Genomic DNA, 22,091 nt, shown 5'->3' with positions numbered 1-22,091 from the left:
CCGCGCGCGACCCCCGCCCCGCGCGCCCCCGCGGCCCCGCGCGCGCCCCCGGCGGCGGCGGCGGGCCCAGGTGAGGGAGGGCGGGCGGGGGTCGCGGCGCGGGGGCGCGGGGGGCGCGGGGTCGGCGGGGCGGGGCGGCGGGGCCGGGCCGGCCCGGCCCTGCCCGGGTGCGGCGCAGGCCGAGCCTGCAGCGCGGCGGCGGCCGAAGGGGCGCGGAGCGGTGCGGGGCCCGCGACACCGCCATGCAGCGCCGGGCCGGGGTGCCGCGTGTGCCGGGGCGTTCGGCAGGAGCCTGTCAGCGGGGCCCAGCCCGGGGCCTGCAGCCCGCCCGGCCGGGGCTGGGGCTGGGCCGGCCCCGCTCCGCCGGCGCTGGGAGCCCGCGGGCTCGGCCCGGCCCACCGGCCCCGGGACGGAGCGTGTCCGAGCCGGCAGCGCTGTCAGCCCCGGCGGCTGTCCCGGTGCCGGTCCCTCAGCCCCGGCCTTTGTGTCAGCCGGGCCGCGTTGACGTTTCGCTTTTGTTCGAATTCCTCGGTACCTCTTGTAACAGAGAAAGACTCTTCACTCATCCCCTGTTTGGTGTCTGCATTTCTATAGGAGATCTCAGAATGATCAGATTTCTTCCAACTGCTTTGGGGAATGGAAGGAGAGAGCTTTTCTGTGGGTCTGTAAGCTGGCAGCGGGTTAGAGCTTCATGAGCTTTGTCTTTCCATGACTCCTCAGCCTCCTGGTAGACACATGTGTGCTCATTCCCCTGATTGAAAACCTTACTAAAACCATTCTCACTGGCATTTTATTACATAAAAGACAATGCCTCTTGTTGGGTTTATAATTATTGTGCATTTTAGCCTTTCTGTCTTGTTCTGTCTCGTTCTTTAGCTAAACCACGTTTCAGTATTTCCATTATATATATATGTATTTATGTGTGTGTGTGTGAAAACAAATCTGAGAGAGAACAAATCTGGCATTTTCCAAAAGGTTACCAAGTGTAATAACCACAACTTTTGGATTTAGCTGCTCTTTTCCAGTTACAGCAAACAGTCCCCAGCTTTTCTATGCATCTTGTGGAGAAAGAAACAAAGGTCTCAAGGCACATTTTCAAAATGGCCAGATCTGCCAGCCTGGGCACTGCATGAAGTGCCTGCAGCAAGGCATCAAGGTGTCTGCTAGGGATTTGTGTGCTCTTTAAATATCCATTGAGCCATGTGGCCTCCCTGGAAAGTTAACCGGCTTTACGAGGAAATGTTTCACAGTAATGCTGTGCCCAGGCTCTCCCGTGAGAAAAAATGAAATCAGAACTGGGGAGGGTGCACTCAGACCTGTCTTCTGCTGAGAAATGACATTTTAGTGTTTTAAACCCACAGAAGGACGTTCCCTTTGGATTTTGGCTGGAGAATCTCCCGGCAGTGGTCTCCAGCCGGTGTCTCTGGAAAGGCTGTTCTTCTGTAGGACTTGGAGGGAGGAGTTTTTTACAACAGGCTTCCAAATGATACAGTGGTTTTACACTTTTCTAGTGAAAAAATAGGTGCTTCCTTAAAATAAGAAACAACTGTGTGCAGGGAAGCCAGAGCACTCCAGCTCCACCCGTGCATCTCCAGGTGTTGGTGTTTCCATTTTTCAGTGGCTTAAGAAAATACAGGGTGTGGGGGTAAATTCTGCTCCACAGCTGTAATGCCACTCTTTGTACTGTTTGAATATGATCCTGACAAAGGTTCCTGCCTTTGTGGGAGATGCTAAATGTTTCAACATGATAACTAAACCTTTAAACAGTTGCAGTATATTTTGATTTTCTAATACCACAGTGATTGCTTTTGTGTGGAAGCTGGAGTTACAACCCAGTTACACAGATCCACTGACTTTTAACAGGTTTACCAGTGGCAAAGGTTTGGAGGAGTTCAGGTGGCTGTAACAGTTTGATTGCTTTGGGAATGGTGAAATGGGGGTGTCTGTTTCCAAATCATGTGGTCTCTGTTGAGAAACACAAACGCTGCGGTGCAGGCAGTGTGCAAGGGAGCAGGAGGCTGGTGGTGTGCAGAGCACTGAGCAGCACCCTCGGTACTGCAAAAACTGGGTTCAAGCATAAACTTTTTCCTTAATGTGCTGCTACAGCAAAATAGATGAGAGAGAATGTGTAGGGCTGGAAAAAGGTAAGGGCCAGCAGTGGAAGGAGAAATAATCCCAGATGACACAGAGCTGACGCAGGGAAGATGCTTTTTCAGGCTCTAGGTGAGGGTTTTCCATCTCCAGGTGAGCCTCTCCATTTCCACTAGCCACAGGAGCAGCTCACCTTTGCTTTACTGGAGCCGTGGATATTTTGTGTCTTCTCTTGATGCTGTTACAGACACTGCTGTCCCCTCCAGAGGGGGTCACTGATCTTCTTCAGCAGGAGCCACCTGTTGCAGATAAGTGAGTGTTTCAGCCACATAGTCAGAGTGGTCCTAAGTTGTCCACATGGAGAACTGGAGGTTTGGCTTGAGATGATGAAGGAAACTCAGATTGTCTTGTGTCCTGGCTAATTAGACTGATGCTGCTGGAGTTGAAAATTCATCTAATCTTTGGATTGCACAGAAGGATAATAGTGGAAGTTTTCCAGAGGTCCAGGAGCCAGGGATTTTTCTCAGTCCATTGGGCATTGGGAATCCAGTGGAACATCTAGCTGACTGGCACCTCAAAAATTGCAGTTGTCATAACTGAAAATAGAAACAAGGACTGAATTTGTCATGTATATGTGGCAGCCCTGAGGTTGTGACATAGTAAATAACCCTTTTTATGCATTTGGGGAAGAAGAAAGGCAAGCAGTGTGTGTCACAGTGCTGCTGGTTTGGGAGCTGGAGTGAAGGAGGGAGGCATGCAGGGGACTCCCCAGCTTGTGAGAGCTATCATCTTCCTGGAACTGAGAGGCCAGTTGCCTGTTTCTGCAGCTTGAATGAGTGTCCTGAAGCATAGCCCAGTATAGGTGTTTGGACTGGATTTATTTGAAAATGGAAAAGTACAGGAGATGAATTATGCCTTGTCTAAATAAATTTGTCTTTGTGTAAACTTATAATTTGGGATAGGAAAGTTGCCTATGCTGAGTTACGTATGAGTTACTAAAGCCCAAACTTCAGTTTTGATACATGAAGGGGAATCACCTAGTTATTCCCACCAAGAGATGGATGCTATTGAATTCTCCAAGTCCTATGTGAATCATTTTAATTTTACAATTTTTATTCTTTTAAAAATAAAATGACCTGCCAAGACAATGCAGCTGGGGTGAGATTGTGTTTCTCATCGTGGTTTCTGTGTGATGCTTACAGAGACTGAGTTAAGCCTATGTGTTCTGCATTCGTAGCATCCCAGAATGGTTTGGGTTGGAAGGGACCTTAAAGACCAGTGTTCCTTCGAAGGGTTTTTTGGGAGTGCTCTTCCCATCCTGCTCTCCAGTTCCGTTGTATCTGCGTTTCACTGGAAGCTGATTACGTGGTTCTTAATAGCAGTAGTGACAATAAATAGCACTTTTGAAATTTGATTCCTCCAAAAGCCCAGAGCAGCACAAAATAAACTGCAAGTTTTTATACAGTCAGGAAACTTTCATCACAGTCTTGACTTTAACCAAAGCTATACCTGCTTCTGTTAGAAGAAGATTATTTTTTTGAAAGGGAAATGTCTCCTTGGTATTGAGTGTCTCATATCAAAGGAATTATGTTTAAGCTCTTTGTTTTAGCTTCAATCCTTTCTTCATCCTTTAAATAATTTCAGAATTTTAAAAACTTCAGTGAGATTTCCTAGACATTTATTAGATGTAAGAAGGAATAACGTTGCAGTAAACAGGAGGTGCAGTTTTCAGTCAAACCTTAGTCCAGTACTGGTGATGGGCTGGTTGTATCGGTGTTTATGGAGTTCAGTGAGAATTTGGTGATAAAGGAGCACCTATGGGGTCTGTCAGCCCAGAAAGGTCTGGCGGTGGTTAAATCCAACTTTAAATAAAAAGTGAACAGATTTCTACTTGAAAAGGCATTTTTCATAACTTTGGAAGGCAGGATAAAATACAGTCTTGTCAAGATACTCCTGATTTTAATTATCATCTCATTTTGTGTGCTGATAGTGGTGATGGATCTTTGTGGACAGTTAGGTACTGCATCTGGTGCAAGTGATGGTGTGTTTCTTCCAAATGGAAATATCCTCTAATATGAGAAATTAGTAACTCCACTAATGGGAATTAATTGACCAAATATGCTGTGTAGACTGCAGCTTCCAAGAGAATAGCTGATTCCCACTTAACCTGTGCCTTAGGAAAAGACTGGCAGCTGCCTTGTTTGGTATCCTGGCTGCTCAAAGTGGGAATTTCTATGTGGCTAAATTAGCTGTGTTTGAGGCTAGTTCTGGAGTTATCACCTTGCTTTTGAGAGCAGTCCTGAGGGTCTCAGCAGTCAAATTCTGTTGGAAGAAAAACTGGTATCTCAGCTGAGACGTGTCCATTGCAGCTTGGCATGAGTCGAGGGCTTTCAACAAACCTCATGAAACTTTAACAAACGGATGTTTCATTAAACCTGCTGTCAGAGTACATCAGGATATCACTGCAAAAGGTGATATATGTTATAACAAGCTGTAATTTTCTCCTTGTGGAAAACATTTGGCTTTAGATGTTTTATGCTTGAGGGCTACGGGAGTGCGGTAGTGTGTCAGCGTGAGTGAATGAAGCCTGCCTTCCTGGAGACTGACATGTTTTGTTTTCTTGGTGTTTGGAAAATCATTAACGCTAAACAAAAGTCTTCCTGTAACTGGAATGCTTCACAGAACTGTTTTTATGGATTCCTTGGGGTCTGCTAAGGTGTGCACTCAATCTCCAGGTCTCTTACTGTTAAGTCAGGTAACTTAATGTAATGAAAGTTGGAATTAATGATCCAGTATTGATTGGGTGTTTTCCTGTACCAAATTTGATCTCATCCCAAGTGCACAGTGGGAATGGAGACAGCAGCAGTTAAATATTTTTCTTCCCATAGCCCAGGCTGACCGTCCTCAGTTTCTCACTGTCTCTTGCTAAGGCAGCTGGTCTCTCCCAGTCCCTCTTCTCTGGAGCTGTTGGGTGTCCACAGAGCATTTCATATCCTGCTGTAATGAGTCAGAAGGGAGAACTGGAGAAACAAAAGCCCCTCAGTTCCTTTCACCAAGGAGTTCAGATGATTTTTTTTCCCTCCAGTTCCCCACCTTTCAGCCAAAGGTGAGGGTGCTCTGCGTGGGGACTGGCTGCTGCACCTCAGAGGCCTCCTTAAAAACAGCTTTGACAAGGCCTGACCTTTCCTGTCTTGGCACGGCTTTGGAGCTAACCAACCAGTTAGTTATGTGACTCAATTTTAGACCATCTCAAATAGTCTGTGAACATTGTTTTATAAAAAGGGTGAAAAATAGAAATAATGGAGTATCTGCTGTAGAACATGAAAAGCTTTTTTAGCTTTGGATTACACAGCAAATGATATTAAAATTTCCCATTTCAGATTTTGGTTTTGCTCATCAGCTTTGTATCTGGTCATGGTGTTTGGGCAGCTGGAAACAGGTTGTGATTTGGCCACTTGGATCTTCAGTTTGGTGCTATAGTTCATGAATTACAGTGATTTTTTAGAAATACAAGAAGATATCAGAGGTTCGAAAGTGTTAGATGACTATTCAAAGTGCTGCAAAGCATATATGATCTCATTTAATGTAAATCCTCTTCCCTCCAAGTTGCTGGGTTGGCAGAAGTGCAAAGGCTATGGCACAATAGGGCTTTTAAAGCAATTTTGCTTTGTTGTCTGGATAGAAGATGGCAAATTTCTCCTTTGTCTTTATGAGTTTCCCCTTTTCTGCCTCCCCTGTTTGTTTTTGGGCCGTCCCCTTCCCCACTGATGCCCAGGCAGGCACGGAAGCAGAAAATGTGCTTGCAAACCAGCATGGGGCTGTCCCTACAGACCCCGTCGGTGTGAGGGGCAGGGGTTTGTTGTCACTGGAGCCATGGGCTTTACTGCTGTTATTCCCTGGGGAGGCTCGAGTGCAGCTCGAGGAGCCCCTGACCAGGAGGAGGTTCCTGGGATGGACTCATCTGCACTAACAGTCTCTGTCTGAGGTGGTTGGGTGGGCTCAGAAGGTGCTTCTGCAATGAGCTTATCCTGAGCTGCTTCAGGCACCTGCTCAGGGTGAGCTCAGGGGCGTCCTGGTTGGACTGGTTTCTCTTTTCTGAAGATTATTTGATCTAGATGTGTTTGCCTTAAGAAATAAATACATTATTCTAGATAAAACTTGCCCTGTATTATATAATGTTATTTCCAGTCAAAGGGAGTATTCCATTTTCTGCCTATAATGAAAGGCTGAGTTTTTGAGATCCTCAGGTTTTGCTGTTACAATCCAGACATAGTAACATGTGCTTTTTACATTACTGAGGAGAGAGTTTGATTTGGTGCAAAACTGCATATTAAAACCAGAGGTATTCACCATTATATTTAGTGGTTTTGTTGTTTTGCATCATTGTCTGATGAAATGTGATGGTTTTCTTTCAGGATTGCATTTTTGGGAGTTGCTGTTTAACCATGTTTGCCAGTCTGGAATTACCTGAAGACCTGTTTCACACCACAAAATACTAAAGTTGTGGAATTTGTTTTGGTAGGTAAAATAAGCATGTGATGCATCTGAATACTTCTTGTTCTTATACATTCTCCCTCACCTGTGCCACTGTTGGGCCCTTGTCTTCACTGCAGGGCTGAGCTGCTTCCAGAGCTGACTTCCCAGTCTGCCATGCAGGGTTAGGGACATTTGCCATCAGGTTTGTGGCTGTTCCCAGACCTTCCTCCCAAAGAGAACAACTGAGGTGCATTTGTGGTGTTATCCCTCTTTATTACCAAAGTTTGAAATTCAAATTACAGGAACTACCTCTGGCTAAGTTGTTTCAGAGGAAATTTTACTACATGTTTAATAATTTTTGTTAATTTATTTTTAGGTATTCTTTTATATTATACCAGTGATTCTTAGCCTTATTTAATCTCCTTGTGTGACAAAATGACATTGGCCTAGAATTTGTTTAAAAGTCTTTTTATTTTGTTTAGAAGTCTATCTTTGCCAGAAACAATGATGTCATTTTAATCTTTGTGTCATGGAATGGTTATGGGTATCTAGGTTTATTCCTTGTTCAGATTCAACAATTTAACAGATCACTATGCTGGCAACAAATGAAACAGTTGTTGGAGGGTAATGTGAACAAATCTCCAATAGAAACAGTGTTATGATCAGTGTTTCTGGGTTTTATAGGTACTTTAAACATAGCCCGTGTGACTGTGTAAGTACATGTTATGGATTGAAAGCCATCCTCTCAGCAGTATTCTGGCAATGCTGAACCTCCTTTGCCCCCATCATGAAAACCTTTACATATTTTTCTCAGTGGCACCTAAAACAAAGGAACCATAAAACATCCAAGTGTATTATCCAACACATGCTGTTTTCCTGATTTTTTTTTTTCCTAATAAGTTGTGTGAAAACCCTTTTCAAGTGAAGGCAGAAACAAATATCCTTTGGAGGTTTTTTTGCTACTGCTATCCAGGACTTTTTCTTCTCACTGTCAGTTCTGGATTCTCCTCATTTCTTCCTCTTCCTTGTTGCAGCTTTAAATAATGGTCATTGTGGGGATGAGGGCCCTGTTCAGTGCTAACTTGTGCCATCTGCTACTGAAGGGCTTTAGTCCATCCTTCCTTCTGCTCTCACCTTTCCCAGTCTCTTGGAAGAGTACTGTCAGGAGCATAGAGCAAGATTTTAGAGCTTTTTATTTAATTGGGCTCCCCTACACATTTTTGTTGTAAGAGTGCATGTTCTGGTATGACATCAGTTGTGAAAGTGTTTATTTTGAATACGTATAAACAGCTTGTAAATCAGTAGACTGCGGGACAGGTCATCTGACAGAGTGTTAGTTTGGTTTGTGTGCTTTGTGTAGTGCAATATGGAGGAGAAATCAAGGCAAGAGATTTCAAGTTCTGTTTAAGACACAAATTGACATAAGTTTGGATAATTTTGAGTGAATCTTGGGATGAGAATACCAATATATCAGTTGTTTGTGTTTTTCTGGGGTTTTTTTTGTGGTTTTTTCACCCCAGAGACCAGCACTTCCATCTGGTGGTCCTGGCACTCCAGAGCCTCCTGGCTTTCCAGTGCTCAGCTGCTCCCCAGTTAGTGACAACGGGCCGTTTCAGATTTCCCTCTAATCCCATCTCTCCTGGGGACTGGATGGGATTTTCCAAGCCTTGCCCAGCCGTGTGTGCTGGGATTGTTGTGCAGGTGGCCTGTTGATATCAGACTGATGGTGGGGGACAAACTGCCTTCGGGGCTTCCTGTGGTGTGCGTGGGACCCAGCTGTCCATCAGCCCAGGATTTGACTGTGGCATCTCTGTATCCTACAAGAATTCTTCCTCTGGAGAGTCTCCGTTTTGCAGTTTTTAGTGGGTCAATGGTTTTATCCACATGCTGAGTGTACCTGGGAGCTCCAGGCTCCAGCAGCCCAAGCTGTGCCCTGCATCTTCATGTTGTGCACTCTGGTCTTCGAGGGCCACTCCCTACCCCAAACAATACTGCAGGTGCATTTTGGCTATTTGTCTGTTATTTGGCTATTTATCCCCCCCCTTACTTCAGTTAGATATTTTTAGTAGTTAGGCTGTACTGAATAAGACCAACTTCTTAAGTGCCATAACACTTGTTATGCTGCAGTAGCTGGTCCCAGACCAGGTTTCTGAGTAGATGGTTGCCATGTGGTAGCACTGGACTTGCTCTGAGTTTCCAGAAACAATTGTATAATGAGAAATGCTAATTTGGAAACTGTAAAGGAGCAGGTGCAGGGACAGGAAGGAGGCCGTGTGTGCTCTCTGAAGGAGGATGATGGTCTGAGACATTTTTGTGCTGCCGTGTGAGCATGAATGCTTGAGTTCCTGAAGTGTGCTGTGGTGATGCAGATCAGTTCAGGTGTGGTTCTTACTCATCAGAGACCCTCCATGACCCCCTGGGAGTTCTAGTTTACAGGGACTGTTGAATGACCAGAGTTTTACCTGGGTGTGCTCATGCTGAAAGCTTTTTGTATTTATGTGGAAAAGTGTTGAGGGAAGGTACGTGCTAATTATGATCACGTACTGGCTCAGGATTTATGGAAGTAAACCCTATAACCAGGAGATTACAGAATTTGTTAGGACAAGGAGCGCAGCTGGGATTCATTTACTCCGAGATGGATGTCGTGCCATGTGCTGCCTGAAGATGTTGAAAATCACTGCTTTCTCCTGTCATACTTGAGGTAAATGGTACCTGAATATAGGGACGGACTAAATTCATGTGTTTCAGAGGAAGAGAGGGCAGATGGATGTAGCAGAGATCCTTGAGGAGTGTAATGTGAAGGAAAAAATACCAAAGGAGCTGTAGCTACGTGTTCTGATCCAGAAGGTACAATTTAAAACTCAGTCTTGGTTTATTTCCTTAACTCATGATATCCCTGCAGTCCTGTGATTCTCTGAGTCCATGAAACAAAGCCTGTGGTCCTCGGGGATTTGGCAAACTCTATTCTAATAGTGTTTATGAAGGACCATAATTTCAACAGGTCGTGTCAGATTTTGGTACGTTGAGGTGAGGTTGATGAAATCTGGTCTAAGCTGCAGCATTTTCATGGATTCTGTAAAGCCATGATTTAAGCAGTCTGGGAGTCTTCTGCACTTTCACAGAGAAGATGGAGACTTCAGACACTTCCATTCGAAAAAAAGATTGGAAATGTTTATGTTCTTGTAGATAAACTCTTTATTTCTTTGGTATTAGGGATTGTCAAACATACTCGTGTTTCTTGCTGCAGGTGCAACACCCTATCACCTCCAAGTAACTGCTTTTTTGACACATAAGAGCCTGTATACTGAGCTGAGATTTCTCTCCCTGAAAAACTTACTCAAGATTTTTAGATGAGTAATGTTCTGTGCAGTTTTCTTAAAAACATAGTGCTTGTATTTCACAGGATGCATTCCTTGCACAGAATGGCTGTGCTTGATCATTAAAAGGCTGCTTGTTTAGGATTCCCAGCTCCTCTCTCCCTGGAGTCAGTGGATGTAGAATGAAAGGTGTAGGAATGCAGAAGGAGAAATGCTCTCCTGCTTGGTGCAAAGCCAGCTTGGATAAGGAAGTTTCCTGTTCGAGAAATTATGTGTGAAAATCAATTGAAACAACTTTTCAGAGATTCCTATTAATTGTGATTCTCATTTTCTGGGCACTTGACATGAAACTGAGGGTTTGGCTTGATGGAGGTGGCAGACACTCAGAGCTGTAATTTAGATACAGAGCTGACAGAAAGGAGTCTGGGAGAAAAAAAAAAAAGATTTGTCTGTCTGATAATGAATTTTTAAAATTTATATCTCTGTTGCCCATCTTTAAAATTTCCATGAGAATAATAGCATATGAAAGCAGTATGAAAATAGATCAGTGAACATTTTTACTTAATTTCTGTTACAGGATTGCAAAAGAGCTTGTGACACAAAATTAGCTCTGTTTTTAATCTGAGGTTTGAGTCCTGTGAGGATGAGGGCTGGTGCTGCAGGATGAGAGGGTAACTCCATGTAAAATCTGGGATTATGCCTTAGTGCTGTTGGCCTGCCTGGTGTAAGGAGGATTGCAAGGGAGAAAAATAACAGTGAGTATGTGCATAGAACCCTGACCAAAAGATGAGGAGATTTTGTCACTTCCAAGTCCTTGATTTTTACTTTTTTTAATATTGTCCCTTCAGCCATATTATGTGTGTGTGCAAACAGCATAGTGCTGAATCTGAGCCTGTCTAACATTGTTAGATTTTTTTATTAGAAAAGGCTGTCAGCATCTGCATCTCACCTTTAATCTCAAAGCTATGGTTTCAATTTATGTTGGGAACCTGAACCTCTGCCAAAACCCCAGTCTATATCCTATTCAAGGTATGTTATTCCAGACTAAACCTCGTGGGTGGGTTGTGCTGAGTACCCACAGCTTTGGAATTACGAGGTCTTGACCGTCCTGGCTGATGAGCGGGTTCAGTTTTGACAGTGGTGGTCAGGAGCAGGTCCCTTTTTTTTGGATTTGGCATCAGCTTTGGCTGTTGGTGTAGAGGGTTTCAATCTTTTAGCAGTATCTGCAGAGTGTTGAGTGTTAGAGCAGATGTCTCACCTGGAAAAGGAAGTGCCATAGCCCTTAGAATGGCCTGTGATGGAAGGAGGAAATGTGTATCTTAACTAAACATTAGTGGTGTCCACTGTAGGTTTGGGGATAACTTACCATAACTGTACTTCTGTACACGTAACAGCTTAGTTTCCCATCATAATGTCAAAATTTATTGCGAGGTCTAGACATTTTATAAAGTAAAAACCATCAGGTGTGGGACTTGACTTACTGAATTCATCCAAGCCTGATATGGGGGCATAGGATAGTTGTGTGCTGCCACAGGGGGAGCAGATTTCAGGTTGTAATGTGCAAAAGCAGCTGAAAATACCTAACTCTTTACAAACTTTTAGAAAGTAGGCATAACGTGCCTGAGATTTCTCTGAGCATGAGTGAAGTATTTGTCAAATGGTACATTTCTCTTGGTAAAACGTGCTGTGACTGTCCTACAACTTCACACTTACTGCACCTGCAGTCTCTAAATTCGGTGGTTCTTCCTGTGTTTCTATAATTAAACTATTGCTTGGAGTGTTGCTGTTCCCAGGCAGTTGGGCACTGCAGCGTTGGTACTGGGTGCTTGCTTGTCCCCTCTGTGAAATGGGGAGAAATGTAATTCATTTTCCTCTGTTTTTTTTTTCCTTTACCCTCCTTTCTTCCTGACTGTCATTTAGATCAACTGGAATACGTCTCAAGTCACGTGCAGCAGGATTCTGTCAGGAAACGCTTCTCGTCGTTCCTGTGGAGGAACAATTTGGATGCTGCCATGACCACCATTTTCAACCTCGCTCAGTTTGTCTCAGAGAGCCCAGCATGGGGTCACCTGGTAGGTTTTTCTGTCAGTGGTTGTGTGTGCCATTGAAAGCAGTTGTTAATGTCTTCACACAATTATTATTATACTTATTATAATTCTTTTTTTCCTTTCCAAGCATCATGTTGACATCTGATGGGCTCCCATTGTTGGAACAATGGTTTTGGATGATCTGCCTAACTTAAAAGATACATATGCCTCCTTGTACTCCTCAGCTATGGAAGACTTAGAAGTGGATTTTGATTCAGGACTGGAGGAAGATGAATTGAAACAGGAGGCTGCTCCTGGGGATTCCACAATCTTTGTAGCTTTCAAAGGAAATATAGGTGACAGAGACTTTGAGCAGAAGCTGGATACCATTCTGGAGAATGTGCCTGGCCTTTTACACATGGGTAATGTACCTTCTTGTCATCTTCCAGCTGTCCTCAAAATACTTATTTATGGAGTCATGGTACTTGCACAAATAGATAGATTATATTGGGTTGGAGTTACTTAGTTTGTAATGAGATTTGTTGGGATTATTCTTAGTGAATTTGGGAGTTGTTCTTTTCAGAAGTGCAGACTACAAGTGTCTGCAGTTGTTTTGTTGTTCAAAACTGGTCTGGTTAGCAAGTTCATTCATTCCTCTTCAGTTCCTGTATTTTACTTGGTTTTGTTCTCTTTCATTTCCTTCCATTACACATGGCTGTGTTATATGAAAAGGAAACCAGACTTGTCCATACAGAGTTTTACTGCCCAAACCATCTAATTTAAACCACTGCAGTTCATCTGAGAATGGGTTCATTCTCGAGTACCTGAGTTGGTTGAGGACATAAGTGCCCTTTTGCTGCTACTCTGACCTAACCTACCTGACTGATTTTTTCCTGATGGGGGACGTGCAATGCTCTCACATATCCCTTAGTGCCCCCCAGCTCTGGAATCAGCTTGGTAGCAAGTTAGTGATAACAGGCTTTTTGGGACATCTTTTACCAGCACGTCTAGATCTGGCAAAAGACATCTGTCCACTGTCTGAGCATCTTTGCAAAGGGCTGTAAGCTGACTACTGATAGCTGCTCAGTCAGGTAGTCTTGTTTTCAACAATGTCAAATACCTTTTCAGAAAAATAACCCATTACTTCTGAATAACCAAACTCAATTTCTTTGCCACTTTGTTCTTTCCATTTTGTCCATACAGTCAGCTGGCAGCAGTTGTGGGGTCCTTGCTGTTGTTGCTCAGGAAGATAGAAAAACTGGGATAAGATAAAAATACTGTGAAGAAATACCACTGTTTTGAGCTGTATCTTTCAAACAATTGGAAGGAGATATAAACTGATAGGTAGTTACTGTTGTGAAGGGATGTGTGTTAATACTGTAGATGAATTGTGTAGTTTTTTGAATGTAAATGACTTTAATTGGGAGCTGCACAGAGTTGCATGCTGAGTTTGTTGTAAATATTAGTGCCAGGATTAATAAACATGAGTCAGACCTCAGCTGAGAAAGGAAAGTTTTAAAATCAATGTCAAATTAATTTGAAAATTACCCATGTGACAAATGATTTAAACTCTTCAGAGCAAAACAGGATATGCTGAATGTGGTTTTAGTAACTAACATTATTATTATTGGCCATTATTACTGTAGCAGCAGAAGGGCTTGGTGAATTAGTGAAGATCAAGAGACTTCTAAATAGGAATGAGGTTTTGGTATTCTGAACCAACATGTTCTTTAGAATCTAAAGGTGTCAGCAAACTTCTAGTAAATCTGATGTTACAGTGGAAGAACTGGCAGATGAAAATTTGGCCAATGCTTTCGGTTTTCAGAGGGGCTTTCTTTTCAGAAAACTTGAAACTGGAAGCTTATAGTCCTTTATTAGGAGTATATTTTAATTTTCCTTAAATGCATTTTGTAGCAATCAAGGGTGGGTATCCCTTTGGATAATACATCCAACATGACTGCCCAACCTTTTTGCTGTTACTTTGAAAACTACTGATCTGTGTAGAAACACTGGTATGTAGAACAGGTTTTCAGAAAACCTGCAGCTACATATTTTGCATGATTTTAATATGCTTTTTGGCAGTGGATTTAATATACTCAAAAACCTAAATAATATGGTAGAAATTAATGAAATACTGCTAAGACTGTTGGCAGTGGTCTTGTAAAAAAAAAAAAAAAAGATGGTTGCACAAGCATTTGTAGAGCAAATATTTCTAGGGTTTCAATTTCCTGTAGTCAGTTTTTATCCCACATCCATCTGGTTCATGAACAGATTTTCTGTACCACTGGGCTGGAGCCCCTCTGCTCTGGAGCCAGGCTGGGAGAGCTGGGGGTGTTCACCTGGAGAAGAGAAGGATCCAGGAGACCTGAGAGCCCCTTGCAGGGCCTAAAGGGCTCCAGGAGAGCTGGAGAGGGACTTAGGAAAAGAGCCTGGAGGGATAGGACAAGGGGGAGTGGCTTTCCTACTGCCAGAGGGCAGGGTTAGATGGGATATTGGGAAGGAATTCTTCCCTGTGAGGGTGGGCAGGCCCTGGCACAGGTTGCCCAGAGCAGCTGTGGCTGCCCCATCCCTGGAAGTGTCCAAGGCCAGGTTGGACAGGGCTTGGAGTAACCTGGGCTGGTGGAAGGTGTCCCTGCCCATGGCAGGGGGTGGGACAAGATGAGCTTTAAGGTCCCTTCCAACCCAAAACTAATACATGTTATTATATGAAATCTGTTTTAGTGGATATTTTCTCATCTTTCCAAACTAGTTTATCCACAGAATATTTCAATTTTTGAGTAATACTACCAAGTGATTATGTTGGCTATTGCATTGGGTATTATTTGGTTAGTTTTTTTATTGCTAATATTTAGAGAATCACTGAAGTGTTTTGTCGGCATTGGTCAAGTGTATCTGTGCAGGAGAAATCTCCTCTGCCCGAGACTAACCACTAGCAATTTTCAAAGCCAGTGTTTCAGTGTTTTCATCTCTTCCGGCAAGTTATTTCATCATATGTATTTGAAAACTGCCTTTGCACTGACCCTGTTTGTTTTTCTGTTAAGAATCCAACAAGTTAAAAGTGCAAAAAATAGAGCCTTGGAACAGTGTCCGTGTCACCTTCAATATTCCCCGGGAAGCTGCCGAGCGGCTGCGAATCCTGGCTCAGAATAACAACCAACAGCTTCGAGACCTGGGCATTCTCTCAGTTCAGATTGAAGGTATTTTGCACGAATTTGCTTCCAAAGCTAAAATTTAAGTAGGCTCAACAGCAGTTTTGAGTACTTGGTTAATGTTTCAAAACTTCCAAGTTCCTCCTTTGGTGTCAGTGAAAAGATAGCTCAAGACTTTTATTTCTCCAAGAAAAAAAATTTAATAATAATAAAAATGAAAGCTGAAAATCCTCTGGGTGTCAGGAAATCACCTGAAAAATGGTTTTTTGAGTGTTGGTTGGCAAAATGTGCACTGATTTTCTTTCCCTGTTGTTTCATATGAGGCTTTCTTTAAAACAAGTTTTCAGTGGATTTCACTGTTAAAACATCCATTCTGGACAATTTTCCAAGAGCACCCTTGGAATAAAACCGAGGACAGGTGGTTGTCATGGCGTTTGCTCTTCCTAAAACTGAAATCCAGAAGGGCAGTGTGATGCATGTCCTGACAAATAGGTGAAGTCTGTTCTTCCATCCTTGACATTTCTTAAATGGCCATCTGCAAATGTCTGTATTTTGCTTTTCTGTCTCATTCTGCTCACCCAACCTGTGCATTACTTACAGGGGAAGGTGCCATCAACTTGGCTCTGTCTCAGAGCAGAAGCCAGGATGTCCGGATCAACGGGCCGCTGGGAGCGAGCAGCGCCGTGCGGATGGAAACGGGCTTTGCCATGCAAGGGGGGCAAGGTAAATCCCTCAGGGTGGATCTGTGGAGCTTTATACGCTTAGCAGCTTGTTACTGAGCTAATCGTGACATTTCACTGGTTATAGCAACTATTGTCTGCAGAATTCTACTTGCCATTTTAATTCATCTGTGTTCTTGTTTTGTACTGTCGAACCGTGTCCTGCATTATGTAAACTAAATTGTTGGCTGCATTTTGTCCCACAGACATTGGAGTGATTTTGGTGGGGCCAATTGTTTTTTTGGGGGGTTGTTGGGGTTTTTTTTCTATGGTTTGGTGGTTTGGAGTTTTGTTGGTTTGGTTGATTGGTGGTTTTGTTCATAAGGCCTGTTAAGCAGATGAGTCCAGTGTAGAGAAAGTGCACGAAAGTCTCGCTGTTCTATTCAGCTCCCTTCATGGAAACGAGCATAAGCATTTATTCAGTGTACAATAATAAATCCATTAGAATTATGGGAAGGACAGGACACTGTCACTGCTACTCTCTCTTTTTATTTTCTAATAAACTTTTGAGATCCAGTCATAGGGAAGGAATTTTTTGGAGAGATGTAGTTTCATTGAACTCCACATTTTATAGCATTGTATATGCATAAGGAATTTTTAACTACAGAATTCAGGTTTTACAAAGAGTTTTTACAAAGAAAGCTACTGTATAAATTATTTTAATAAGTGACTAATAGGGCTAATTAATATTTTAGTTAATAGGATATAAAGCAATTTAAAAAAAAAAACAGGAGCATTTTTGGTCAGTTTATGTAAAATGCATTTGTGGCTGTTGATGAGAAGGAATGGAAAGAACATTGCAACTCTGTAGAAACCTGATTAAATGGTAGTGAAATCATTATACTTAACAAAGAACGTAAAACATTTGAAGAAGGGCTCTACTCTCTGCTGTGTCAATCATGATCTTCATTTTCTGTCTGTAAGCCAAACAGTATAAATATAACAGCAATAACAGGGCAACAATATCAGTCATTTTATAAAATAGCAGTCTGTGGAAGTGAAACATTGAATTTTTTTATCTCTTGCAAGATCTCAGTTATTTTCTAGTTTCAGATTTTGCAAAAAGTCTGAGTTACATCTATAACTTTGATACAGTCTTGTGACTTGATGACTTCAGTGGCAAGTCAGGCTCACATTATTTCAGTAGTGTTTCCTTTTATATCCTTTTTAAAGGTTTGGTGTTAAAGCTTCAGCATGACCTGAACTTGTTTGTTTGATATCAGAGAATCTGAGCTTTTCGACAGAGAGGTCTGTCCTCAGGTTATTTCAGACAAACAATTCTTGAAGTCTAAATGTTTTATTGACAAATTTTTTTAAAAAATTTTTTTTTTTTAAAGAAAAAAATCTAAAAATCTTCTCTACATAAAAACTGCAAGACTTGATAATTTCTATGTTTATTTTTTAAGGTTTAATAAGAATGAGCAATGCTACAGCTGTCATGATGTCCCAGACTGGAAATGTGCCCTCCTCTATGGTGGCAAGTGGTGCTAGTGCTGAGCTGCAGCCACGAACACCTCGGCCTTCCTCACAGCCAGGTGGTAAAACTTAGTCATAGTACTGACCTGAAAATGTTCTTGTGTTTTTATTCTTCAGCCCACAGGCTTGAGCATGTGCTCCTGCTCAGAATTGTCCTGGAGCATTTTCTCTGCCCTTCTGGGAGATGCTTTCTGTGGAACCCTCTCTACCCCCATTAACTTGCTAAAACTTTTCAAATAATTTGGATGCCTAATAAGTCACTAGCTTGCTTGGTGTTTTGTGTTGAGCAGTGGCAGTGGTATTTTTCCAGTTGAACTGTTGTGACTGAGCTTTATCTTTAGCTAAAGGTAAGAAAAGGATTGGTTCAATGAGGCAGGAATGTTTCTGGTAGGAAGCAAATGCCCCAAACTGAGCACAAATGCTTTTCAGGAGGAGTAGGTAGACTACAAGTTTTAGGATTGGGAATCTGGAGGGTGTGAATATTTAGGCTTTGTTCTTCACAATTCTGGTAGTGCAGCTTATTTGCATTTTGGGACTACAGAAAAAAGGGATGGGTTATTACGTGTCCCTCCATAAAATGGTGGCAGTACTTGCCAACTTCTGTAGAGTTCTTTGTTCTTTATTCTTACAGATAGCATAAATGTTTTGAGTATTCTGGGAATATTAGTTTATTATACTACCTTAATTTTTTAGCTCTTAGGAATAGCCCTAACAAGTGAATTATACGTACAAACTGGAGGACCAAGAAGCTGGAGAGCTGCTCTGGGGAAGGGTGGTTTGGGCTAAAGGGCAACTGGCACAGGAGCCAGCAGTGCCCTGGCAGCCCCAAGGGCCAGCCCTGTCCTGGGGGGCACCAGGCCCAGCATCGCTGGCTGGATGAAGGGGGCCTGTCCCGCTCTGCTCTGGGGCAGCCTCATCGCAAGTCCTGGGGTCAGTTTGGGCACCTCAGCTCATGAAGGACATCAGAGGGCTCGAGTGCATCCAGAGGAGAGGTCCAGGATAGGAAAAGGGTTTGAGGGCAGGACTTAGGAGGAGCAGCTGAGGCCCCTTGGCCCATTGAGCTCAGAGAAGAGAAGCTGAGGGGTGACCCCATCAAAGTCTGCACCTTCGTCACAGGGGGCAGTGCAGGCAGGGACTGATCTCCTCTCTGGGGACCAGTGATGGGAGACAAGGAGATGGAATGAAGGTGCATCACTGGAAGTTCAGATGAGACATTAAGAAAATGTTCCTTGCCCAGAGAGTGGTCAGTCCCTGGAACAGGCTCCCCAGGGAAGCAGTCACAGCAGCAGCCTGCCAGAGCTCAGGGAGTGTCTGGAGAATACTCTTAGTCCTGTGGGTAATTCTAGGTGGTCCTATCAGGAGTGGGGAGTCAGACTCAGTGGTCCTTTTGGGTCCCTTCTAGCTTGAGATATTCTGTGATTCTACAGTTCTGAATGTGTAGAAGGCTCACATTAGACTGCAGCAACAAGCACTGTGGAACTGTCGTGCTGTATTTTAGAGGGTATAAGTTGATAAGACTTGTCTTCCCAGGACTCCCAGACATTTTAGAAACTAGAGCATTGTCTGTTGGAGAAATTGGAAACTGGAGTGTAAATTTTTATGAAGAGTAAGCAAATGCAAGCAAGCAATTTAGCCTTGTTTGGGGATGGGTTTTGTCTACAGTAGGTTATTTTTTTTGCTTTTCTTTGCTATTTTAATAGATGCAATGGACCCACTCTTATCTGGGCTAAATATCCAGCAGCAAAATCATCCATCAGGATCTTTAGCTCCCCAGCTCCATTCAATGCAGTCAGTTCCTGTAAACAGGCAGATGAATTCAGCCAACTTTCAGCAGCTACAGCAGCAGCAGTTGCAGAATCGTCCTCCCCAGCCACATCAGCAGCCACAGCAGGGTATTCGACCTTCATTCACTTCACCAGCACAGGTTCCAGTTCCCCCTGGCTGGAACCAGCTTCCTTCTGGAACACTTCAGCCTCCTCCAACTCAGGGAGCATTGGGTACATTGACAGTAAACCAGGGTTGGAAAAAGGCCCCATTGCCTGGACAAATGCAGCAGCAACTTCAAGCAAGACCATCTCTAGCAACAGTACAAACTCCTACTCATCCTCCACCTCCATATCCTTTTGGAAGCCAGCAAGCTTCCCAGGCTCACTCAAACTTTCCCCAAATGAGCAATCCTGGCCAGTTTACTGCTCCTCAAATGAAAAGCCTTCAGGGAGGGCCCTCGCGGGTTCCTACGCCACTACAACAACCCCACCTGACCAACAAGTCTCCTGCTTCCTCCCCCTCCTCCTTCCAGCAGGGATCTCCTGCCTCATCTCCAACCGTTAACCAGACGCAGCAGCAGCTGGGACCAAGGCCTCCCCAGAGTAGCACACTTCCCCAGGGATTCCAGCAGCCTGTCACTTCTCCTAGTCGTAATCCTATGGTGCAACAGGGGAATGTACCCCCCAACTTCATGGTGATGCAGCAGCAAAACCAAGGTCCACAAGGTTTACACCCTGGTTTAGGAGGTAAGAAGTATTGAGACTTTAATTTATTTTAAAAAGAAAAATAAAATGTCTAGAACTAAGGTTGCTGTTAGTTCTGAAAAGATCCTGTAGAAGACAGAATAAAGGCACAGATGGAGTGTGAAGTGAGTGTGGGTGAATTAGCACCAGTGTCACTTGGGTTCTCCTCCCTGTCTGTGTCCTGCAGTGTTACAGGATCAGGATAGGCTCTGGGCCCCTGCAGAGTGGAGTTGCTGTGTACAGTTGTTACTGGTCATTACTGACAGTCATCTGCTTGACAGTTCTCCTGTTGCCTTTAAGCGAGCTTAGGATGTTTCAGAGATGGTGGAGGGGTTTGGTTTTGTTTTGGTGTTGTTCTTTTTTAAGGGCAAGAGGAAGGATTTTTTTTTTGAGAGAGAGTGTAATGGAAGCAACCAAACATTTTCTTTCTCTCTTCAGCTTTCCCTGTCACCATTTACATATTCTACTACAGAACTGAGGTGTTGTTTTGCATCTTCCTTTCTAAGCTTGGATGTCCCTTCTTGACCCTGTCTTTATTTGTCATCAGTTTCTTCCCATTTAAAGAGGAAAGAGCTATTATTGCCATGCTGTTATGCTCCCTGCTCAGAAATTAAGAGGTTAAAGGATGTTTTAACTTCTCCTTTGGCTGTATTGTCTTTAGTTTTCTTTTCAAACCAACACGCATCTTTTCCTTACTAATTCTAGAGTTCTTCTCTAACAGTGAAGGAGTTTCTTTGTTTGGTCCCAGAATCTCTTCTGTGGGTTTTTTTTCCCCTTGAGCCTCTTGTAGTTCTGTGCAGACTTATCGTGCTTCTCTCTGCTCTCTCATTTGTTCACCTTTCTCTTGGCTGCCTGCTACCAGGCCCCATGCACAAGCTCTTGCTTAAGCCATTGAAATCATTTCTTTGTGTACTTATTCTTTGTCCACCTACACATACCTAAATATGTTCTAGTCTCTTGCATTCTCATGCTCTGTGTCTGAAATCTGCCCCAAACCTGTAAGGAACAGCTGTTTCTTGGTGTGCTGATCGGGACAAGCTTCTTGTTTGCACTCTTTGTGCCATAGGTCTTGTTTGATTCAGGTGAATTGTCTCAGTTTCAAGGTTCTCCTTTTAGGACCTGCCAATGCCCTGTACTTGGTGTTTCTTGTCCTGTCTCCATCTGGAAGAAGTTATTAATTGTTTATGATTGTCATATTTCCCTACAGTTTTACCTCATCGACCATATATCCCCATCAGGAATCATAGCTATGACCTCTAGGCAATATAATCTTTGCATTCTCCTTCCTTCCTAAGTAAACCTACTGCAAGCACAACCCTACTTTATTTGAGTTAAAAATGACACTGCAAATAAACTATTAAGATATGTTGTGTGGCCTCACTGTAGATCTTATTGCTTAAATTAGCAATCCTGCTGTGAGCGGTATCCTCAGCTGATGTAAAAAGACAGGATTCTTTGGTTTCAACAAAGCCGTGTTGCTCCCACTTGCTGAGATTTTTGCCTCATTTCTGTGCATGTTTATTCTTTTCTGCAAGTTATATGTTAATTAAGTTGTAATTATAGATCTTCCTGGGTTTAAGCCACCTTGCATTATGTTAACTAAGTTGTAATTACAGATCTTTTTCCTGCTTGCATTTAAAGGTTTAGTGTAGATGAATGCATTCAAACATTTTCAATTTCACTCCGTTAATTTAGCAAATCAGAATTTATATCAGATTTTGAATAGGGCAAGCCAACACTTTCTCTTTTTTTTCAGTTCAAGCATTCCTATGTGCAAAACCTCCCTAAAAGTTGAGCAGAACTAAAAGTAGAGTCTGGTGATGTGGTGTTTCAAGAAGTCTGTGTTCCATATTTGCAGATGTATCTTGCTGTTTGACCTGTAGACTTGATTACCTTGAAATATTAATTATGAACCTAAGACCAGATTATTAACACAAGCAGCACAATTAAGTGTGCAAGAAAGCTGTGACTGTGGAAGGAACCAAAGTCACATTCTGGCCCTGGGTGGGAAGGAGAGGGGCAGGGCTGGTTCTAAGTCTTAGGTGTTATCTGTTTGACAGTGAGGTAAAAAGAAGTGGGTTCTGTGAAATCCATCCATGCTGATGATGATGTTAGCAGGTAGATGGAAGATTTTCTCTGTGTCCCAGGGCAGCAGTGATGTTTTGATATGCCAAAGTGTGAGTGTTGTGCCAGAGATGGGCCTGACAGAATTCCTTGCTCTTGCAGCAGGAATAGCAGGGCTACTCGAAAGAGCAGCAGGTCTGGACATGCTGAACCTTGAGGTTCCTCAGCCTACTCTGGGTTGAGAAGATCTTTTGAGTGTGTC

General features: G+C 43.2%; 1 protein-coding gene across 5 annotated transcripts in view; it reads left to right on the top strand.

The window, feature by feature from the left end:
• The window catches only part of NCOA6 (nuclear receptor coactivator 6), a 44,349-nt gene continuing 22,258 nt past the window's right edge, over window positions 1–22,091 (top strand). For 2 of the 5 annotated variants that reach the window (XM_050313462.1, XM_050313464.1), the window contains exons 1-8: window positions 2–70; window positions 6,507–6,609; window positions 11,805–11,956; window positions 12,060–12,333; window positions 14,953–15,108; window positions 15,661–15,783; window positions 17,186–17,314; window positions 18,956–19,768. In XM_050313462.1, the coding sequence (XP_050169419.1) occupies window positions 12,099–12,333; window positions 14,953–15,108; window positions 15,661–15,783; window positions 17,186–17,314; window positions 18,956–19,768 (1,456 nt within the window). In that variant the 5' untranslated portion in view covers window positions 2–70; window positions 6,507–6,609; window positions 11,805–11,956; window positions 12,060–12,098. Of the gene's footprint in view, window positions 71–6,506; window positions 6,610–11,804; window positions 11,957–12,059; window positions 12,334–14,952; window positions 15,109–15,660; window positions 15,784–17,185; window positions 17,315–18,955; window positions 19,769–22,091 lie in introns of all 5 variants that reach the window. The other 3 variants (XM_050313461.1, XM_050313463.1, XM_050313465.1) reach the window with 3 other exon arrangements.

This window comes from Myiozetetes cayanensis, unplaced genomic scaffold (genome assembly GCF_022539395.1).
Source record: "Myiozetetes cayanensis isolate MyiCay16 unplaced genomic scaffold, myiCay2020 scf19, whole genome shotgun sequence".
NCBI classification, from domain to species: domain Eukaryota; kingdom Metazoa; phylum Chordata; class Aves; order Passeriformes; family Tyrannidae; genus Myiozetetes; species Myiozetetes cayanensis.
The sequence above is the reverse complement of the archived record's forward strand: the minus strand, read 5'-3'. Positions and strand labels throughout refer to the sequence as shown.